General features: G+C 46.8%; 1 protein-coding gene across 1 annotated transcript; it reads left to right on the forward strand.

The window, feature by feature from the left end:
* On the forward strand, nt 1–8,278 carry cab39l (calcium binding protein 39-like). The gene is made up of 9 exons (XM_048999247.1): nt 1–160; nt 3,295–3,414; nt 3,742–3,906; nt 4,111–4,229; nt 4,393–4,561; nt 4,684–4,743; nt 5,266–5,331; nt 5,564–5,707; nt 6,273–8,278. The coding sequence occupies exons 2-9, from the start codon at nt 3,313–3,315 to the stop codon at nt 6,450–6,452; spliced, it is 1,005 nt and encodes a 334-aa protein (XP_048855204.1). The 5' UTR covers nt 1–160; nt 3,295–3,312; the 3' UTR covers nt 6,453–8,278.

The following is an 8,278-nucleotide window of genomic DNA, read 5'->3' on the forward strand; positions in this document are numbered from 1 at the left end:
AGCGCCGAGCCGCAGTGTCATCGCGGCACCGCCCCCGAAACGCGTCCGCAGCGCCGGGGCTTCATACGCACATTCCCGTGACGTTCAGCCCAAAAAAGAAAAGGCAGCTCGGGTGCATTGAGAGACGAGCCAGCTAGCGACGAATCTGAGTGACCAAAAGGTACTAAATATAATCCGATCCGTGAGTAGCAGGCGTTACGGGGCGCTGGCGGGGTAGGCCGCGGCTTGGCGGTCGCCTCTTGCTGTGATTGATCTGTCTTTGTACGCGCTTTGAAACTTACGTCGAAAGGGGCACATTTTCTGGTCTATGAAGCCATGATACAAGCTAATCTACCAATCTGCTCGACCGTCTTTGTGGGTTTTTTCCACACAGTAGTAAGGTAGCGGGTGATTTGCACATGTTGGGCGACCGTCCCGTAGGAGGAAATGGCCATCGGCCGCTCGGCTGTCCTGTAAATGTCGCCTGTCTGCTTACGCTCGCGCCGCCTTGCATGTTTCATGGTGCAGTGATGAGGCAGCGGTGCCACGCGCCGTGCTGTAACTGCACTTACAAAGGGGCCGTGCGCGCGGGCCAGTGCATTCCTCTGATCCCTCCATGCATCCCGATTTTGTGCAAATGTGTTAGAGAGATCGATGCGACAGAGTTAGCCGAAGAGGAATGTGGTCAGCTTCGCCGGAGTCACCCGTATTTGTTTGCGGCTCGTGCGAAAACAAACAAGTAGTTAGTTCGTGCATTCATAGTTACTGTGTACCCCGCAGTTTGCTAAGTAAATATGCTGAACAGTAAATACTTAAAGTTCGGCACTTTGATGTGCTCCTGAAATGTTTCTGAATTGGGTGACCGCCTTCTCATGCACTGCAGTCATAATGTGGGATTGTGCAACGGGAACACTTGATCCACCTTGATTTAAAACGCTAGGTCACAGAAAACAGACCGAGACGTTTAATGTTGCACTTTTATCCTGCCCTTCATCATGTGGACGTAGCATTCGACCCAGTGACCGGAGAACAGGTCTGGGTGCGAGTTGTATATGGTACCGCTGAATCACATTTGCCAGTTTCAGTAATTCACTTCTGTCTTGTGTAAAAAATATGCATCTGTGACATTATATATTTGCCATGCTTTAAATGGCTCGGTTTCCTTTTAAGTTTTTTTTTTCCATCCGATGGAGCATCTGAGTTCTGAGTTCCTAAGTGCAGACCATGTTACACAGCTTAAGTATGTCTGAAGTTTCGTTATCTTACAGACAGTTAATGTCTCTGCTGCTGTTCCTTTGGACATTTTTGTTTGTGTATGTCCCCGAGACCACAGACAAGCCACCCACTGTTAGACACACTTAGTTACAGTCAGTGCTGCTGTTTTCTGGCCGCTAGCTGTCGACGATTTAGCTATAAGGTCACCCAAGGCCTTGGGGTGGAGATCAAGTCAGGTCAGGGCATGGACACCCATGTTCTGTGAGCTGTAAGGTCAGACCTGGGCCATGTGACCGTGTAGCCTCTGCAGGCTCGAGTTCTGGTGGCCCAGTTGGTAGCGCCGTGGTCTAACAGAGGCTTGTGGGTGTGATTCCTGCATGTAGGGTTGCCATGTATTCCTAGTGTTGGTGAGGCCTTCCTTCAGGGCGTGCTGTGTCTGTGAGTATACCCTGCGATGGACTCTCTGGCATGTGCATCACTTTGTCACCTTTGCAACCTGGAATAGACGTCGGCATAATAGGAACTGGATGGACAGCAATATCATTTTGGCAAAATTAAGCAAATGAATGAAATGTTGGTGATGACTGAAGCTTGGGTCGAGTCAAATTTTGGAACAGTGTCATTCTATATGCTGAGCCCCAAAGCTCATTAGGCTCAGGATAAAATGCTCATTTCCTCTCCACTGCGTTTCCTTTGAGGAGAATCAGGTGTTAATACTTGCGAGGTGAAGCCATCTTTCCTATAACCCTCAGAGGATCTCGGCCGCCTCCCAAACTGACCTATGGCCGCGTGTGAAAATAAGTGTTTAATCTCCCACACAGCAACAGCTGAGGGTGTGACCAGCACGGATATGACAGGGCGTGTGGGTTTGCATTTACCACATTGTGGGGACCAGATGTCCCCACTTTGTGATAAAATCTCATACTCTTTAGCTTGCGGGGGTATTTTACAGATCACCAAACCTTAAACCTCAGATTTATAAAAATCTGTGAATGCAATCAAATAACTAAAAATGCCCAACGTCTTGTATTTTGTTTGGTTACTTATGGTTAAAGTTAGGCCTGGGTGGGGGTTAAGGACGTCACAGTTAGGGTTAGGGTTATGCCTATAGAAATGAATTGAGAATTCCCACATAATAGGAATATAGGAGGTGTGTGTGTGTGTCCCAACTATGAGGCTATTCCACATGTGTTTTGAATGTCCCAGCTTCCAGAGAAAAGTTCTGTTTGGGGTATATTTGTATAGTGGTTCAGTGATATACATTGTATGTGTGTTTATTTGGTAAAACTGAGCTTCCAGTATTGCACCAGTACTACCAGCTTGAAGTCCTCCATTCTGGTTTCAGTTCTGTGATTTTATTTCTGCATGGATAAGCTGTGCACCTCTGCGAGGTTGAGATGTTACTGCTATTGATTTGTTTTTTGTTCTGCTTGAATTCAGTACCAGAGTAGCACCAGTGTTTGTGTGTGACCTCTGACCTGGGCCCTCTCTCGCAAAATATTTACGCGAACTGTATTACTGTAGCTTGCACATTTGGGACGGCTGTGTACTGCACTTGCATCCCTGCCTTTGTATTCTGTGTTATTCGTCCCCCATTCATTAAGGGGCTCTCCATTGTTTCCGATAGACCTGTATTTATCTGTGGACTGAACACATCAAAAGTGGAGTGTCGATACATGCTCTGACTTTGAGAAGTCGAAACTATACAAATGACTATTATTTTGCGTTTGGTTTCGCTTTATTTCATCTGGTGAGCTGTTAACTGATCGGCTCTCAGACCGACTGTCTGGCTTTTGAGAAATGAACTTTTTCACTTTTTCATTCTACAGCTTTTCACAGTCCATGATTCCAGTCCTACTCAGGACAGTAAAAAAATGTGACCGTAGGTGCTTCAGGTTCATGTTAACTGCCATGAAACCTTCAGGCCACTAGGCGCTAAATCTGGCTTTTATTTTTTATTTTCTGTCGTCAATGACCAACAGGTGCTTTTGGGAGCTCTGTGGAAGCTCATGCACAAGAACCAACATCAAAGCAGGAATCAGTACTGGGTTTAGGTTATGCTGTCCGTGTCTGTTCCTAAAAGGTCTTCCCCGCTTTCAGGCTTGACGTACCACCAGCATGCCACTGTTCGGAAAATCTCACAAGAGCCCGGCAGACATCGTCCGGACACTGAAGGAGAACATGGCCATCCTGGTGAAGCAGGACAAGAAGACGGAGAAGGTAGGGGCCAGGGAGTCACGACTGATTTGATGCCGTTCCTGTTTGCTTGTCAGGTTACTTTTCAGGGCCCCTGATTGGCTGTGAAAGCAGCGTAAGCAGGTGCCTGCGAAGGTGGTTGCTGTCATGCTCATGTTAGCATATGAACATGGACAAAGGGCCCTTGCTGACGTCTTCGTATCGGTACAGAATAATTTTTCTGCATGTTATCAAGTGGTTTATCGCCCTCTAGTGGTGCCTACTGATTATGGCAGTTTTCTAATGTGTGTGTGCTGAGGTTCATTAACCATGAAGACCCATGTCTGAAGATGCGTTTTCCATGTCTCCCAGGCATCTGAGGAGGTGTCCAAGTGTCTGGTGGCCATGAAGGAGATTCTCTATGGGACCAACGACAAGGAGCCGCACACAGAGACCGTGGCCCAGCTGGCCCAAGAACTGTACAACAGTGGCCTACTCATCTCCCTGGTCCAGAATCTGCAGGTGATCGACTTTGAGGTGAGGCCTGAACCTTCCTGCACCAAGGCCACATGAGGTAACCCAAAGCCACCACCACCTTCCAAGCATGGAGGCCGTCTATCCCGAGATTTACATGCCCAGAACGGTCCAGTGGGCTGTGTTCTTTCATTCTAGGGTGCAAGAGTTTGAAAGCTGGACTTTTTTTGATACCTACCCCCCCCCCCCCCAACTGAACCCCAACAGGGCAAGAAGGACGTATGTCAGATCTTCAACAACATCCTGAGGAGGCAGATTGGCACCAGGAGCCCAACGGTGGAGTACTTCTGCTCTCACCAGGAGGTGCTCTTTGTCCTCCTAAAGGGGTGAGGCTTGCGACTTGACTCTACACCGCATCCGCAACAGCCGGGGTTACCATGACAACCCATAGCCCTGCCCTCTATTGCAAAGAGTCCCACTGATAGCCTGGATTTTAACAGGAGTGGCTGAGGTCCCTCGGTGACGGCCTGCGCCCTCCCCACTCCACAGGTATGAGACACCCCAGGTAGCTCTGAACTGTGGCATCATGCTGAGAGAATGCATTCGACACGACCCCCTAGCCAAGATCGTCCTGCACTCAGAGCAGTTCCGAGATTTCTTCAGCTATGTAGAGATGTCCACCTTCGACATCGCCTCTGACGCCTTCGCCACCTTCAAGGTCAGCCAGACCTGCAAAGACACCTCCTGCTTGCTCAACCCCCACCTCTTGATCCAGTCTGATTTCTGCTTAAATAAACCCCCAAAAATGTTGATTTTTAGGCCTTGTTCTCCCCTCTCTAGGACTTGCTCACAAGACACAAGGTTCTGGTAGCTGAATATTTAGAACAGAACTACGATGCTGTAAGTGCCACCATCGTTTTTGGGGGGGAGGCGGGTTCTCCGATACCTGGTGGAAAATTTACTCGATTGTGTACCGGAAACGCAATTTAGCGAAATAGATCACTTAAATCACATTTATATGGGGTAGTGTAACAAGGGAGCAGTGTGTGAGTTTGGCCTCTGTGCCAGTGATCGGAAGGTTGCTGGTTCGAATCCCTTCCACAGCAGAATAGTACCATGCTTGTTGGGCCCTTGAACAAGGCCCTTAACCCCCAAAATACTCCAGAGGCACCAGCTAAATGGCCAACCCTGCGCTCGGACCCAAAGCTTTGCTGTCGGCTATGCATGTGTATGTCTCAAAGGAGATGGATAACATGCCACGAGGTAGTTGTACCTAAGGCATGGGGTGAAATGTCTTGACGTGTGCATTATGGAACAGGAAAAGGTGTAACAGAAGGAGATTTATGTCTGATCATTAATATATTAATAAGACATGCTGGTGAAAGGGGAGGAGCCAGTAACTGTGCCTTTGTGATGTCACAGGTATTTGCCGATTATGAGAAGCTGCTGCACTCTGAGAACTACGTCACCAAGAGGCAGTCTCTCAAGGTGAACCGCCACCAGCCCCCTCCTGCACCGCTCTGTGTCCATGTCATTCATTGTCCGGACTCCGAGACGTGAGACGCCCATGGCGTGTCCCTGCCCGCACGTTCGTCCGTAACAATGCCTTCTAAAAGACAAACGAGTGCAACAGCACCGTCGCATTGTCCCACACGTTGTGCATTAAGACGAAACCTGCTGACCCCCGGTGCCCCCTCCCCGGGCGTTTTGTCTGTGACAGCTGCTGGGGGAGCTGCTCCTGGACAGACACAACTTCACAGTGATGACGCGTTACATCAGCAAGCCAGAGAACCTGAAGCTCATGATGAACCTGCTAAGGGACAAGAGTCCAAACATCCAGTTTGAGGCCTTCCACGTCTTCAAGGTAAAAGCCCACAAGGAGGTGCTCTACTTCATGGCTGGACTGAGTCTCCCAACTCACCAACCAACCCCCTGTAATGCAGACTCACACACAGCTGTAAGGAAGCTACAAAATTGTGACATTTTGGCACTAGCTTCATTCTGCCATTTTGTTTCAGACTAATTTCGGTTCTGTTGGTTGTATAACTGCTGCTATGATTTTTTTCACCGATAACTACATTTCAGAGTTAAAGTGAACTGTGTCACCTTCCCATTATACCAGCATGCAGAGACAAAATGGTAAAGCTGAGGATCCACAGTGTATCCATAGTGCCAGTAAGACATGGTGCACAGGTTGTCAGGACGGGGAGTAAGCAAATATGCCGGTACAATTAACTACCATAAAATACAAACACGCCGATTTGCGTTTACATATATCCTTTTCTGCCTCTTATATATTGCTTTTTATTTTTGTATTGAACTTCCAGAGAGGGACATGGTGTGTTGTGCGTGTTTCTATGCTCTGATGAAACACGAATAACTTTACGGAAGTCAATTCACGGAGAGCTCGGTGTCTCTGTCTCGCTCAGGTGTTCGTGGCCAACCCCAACAAGACACAGCCCATCGTGGACATCCTCCTGAAGAACCAGACCAAGCTAATCGATTTCCTCAGTAACTTCCAGAAGGATCGCACGGATGACGAGCAGTTCAACGACGAGAAGACCTACCTGATCAAACAGATCCGGGACCTGAAAAAACCAGCCTCTTAGATCCTGCCGACCGCGGGGTCTTTTTTTCTATTGAGAAAGCGACAACGAGAATAGTACCAATAATAATTCTATTTAAAAAAAAAATGAAAAGAAACGTTTTTATTAGTTCGCTTACAGTTTGCAGAAAAGGAGAAAAATAGTTCTCAATCTGAAATTCCACATCACTTTAACGACGTTCTTTTATTTTTAGCGTAGTACCACATTTGGATTTTATTGCAAGGTTTTTTTCCCCCTTTTTTCTTTTCAATGCTAATTTAATTTCTTGTCGAGGGAGAATCGAAGGTTACAGGAAGCCGAAGCGGAGGGTGAAGTCTTTGCAAAGAGCAGCGCTCCTAGGCGGTCCGAGTCCGGTGCGGCTCCTGGTGTTTGTGAATACCTACTGTTTTCTTTCTGTCTGCGTTAATTTGCCAACCTGGGTTTTACTATAAGAAGGATGTCTTTCATGAGTTATTTGTGAAAAGTCCATATTCGTCACACGGGCTTCTTTCCTGGCGTGAATGCGGCGGCAGTACGATCCAGAGGCCCCGTCCACCTGCATTCCTATAGTTTTCCTTACCGAGGCGCCGCATGGGCTTTCATTCATGCCGGGGCAGCTGCTGTGATGACGCCTGCACCGGTGCAATTGCGAGGAAACGATTAAAAACGGGAGGTGAAAAGCACTTGCGATTAATCTGACAAAAAAAATCGGATGCTTTCTGCTTAGCCTCCGAACATTTTGGGGAACATCGGCTGTAAACGAAGTTCCACATTTCATACCGATATAATCAGTATTTGAACGGTAGCTGTCTTGATTGACATGATTGTGGGTGAAAGTGGAAGAAAGTGAAATATTGATTTCTTTGATTCAGTGCTACTAGTATTACTTTATTCCGTATAGCTGTATTCTAATATTTTTAAAATATTTTTATTCTATTTTCTTGATAAACAGGGCTTTATCGAATTTTTCTTTAATCGTGTATTTTTGGTCATGTATAAAGGCTGATTTTAAACCGTAGCGGGGCATTTACAGTGGCCTGACACTTTGTACTTTTTCAGTTGCTCCTTCTCAAGTAAACATAAGAACGGAGGTTGGTATTTTATGCCTGGTATTTATACATGTGTGATTTGTAATGTAATGATTTATTATTTAGCTTTCATTCATTATTCGCAATCGGGAGAATTGCACTGTGGGCCTGTGAAACACCACGAGAGATTCCTTTTGCTTTGGTGTTTTTGCTGTTTTTTCCTGCGTTTTGACGAGATTTTTAGGGGGAGCTGCGGTGAAGCGATGAACCCCTTCAAGCAGGTAACGCTGCTATTTAAAACAATATTTGTAGCTGAAATTTGAATAGACACAGACTCGTATGCCGACGGTGTGGTCAAACAAAATTTCTTGAAATCGAGGTTATTCGGGACCAGGAGCATGTTTCCTCATCTGCTTCCATATAAGAGAAATTATGAATATATTTGGATTTAGGTTTCAGTAAGAACTGTTAGACGAAGCTCGATCGGTCATATAAAAACGAATAACGGCGAACTTTGAAACCCATTTGGCGTCGTAAAGCTTTAGACGCGATCCGGCAGTTTGCCTGTCAATATAATCGGCGAAACCGCGTCCAAGCACGAGCGGTAAAAATGACTGATCGTAACCCGAGGCAGATTATTCGGCAACCGCTGCAACACTGAGGAAGTCCTCTGTTAGGCACCATCAGAAGCGACAGGTAATTCCCCGTTTTGGGCTGGGAATGTAATGATGAGACAATTGTACGAGGCGGTTGTACGATTCCCCTCGATGCTACTGTAGTATATGTCACCCGCAAAGGAAAATAAAGGATAAATTCTCCAAA

Source organism: Brienomyrus brachyistius, unplaced genomic scaffold (assembly GCF_023856365.1).
Source record: "Brienomyrus brachyistius isolate T26 unplaced genomic scaffold, BBRACH_0.4 scaffold44, whole genome shotgun sequence".
Taxonomy (NCBI): Eukaryota; Metazoa; Chordata; class Actinopteri; order Osteoglossiformes; family Mormyridae; genus Brienomyrus; species Brienomyrus brachyistius.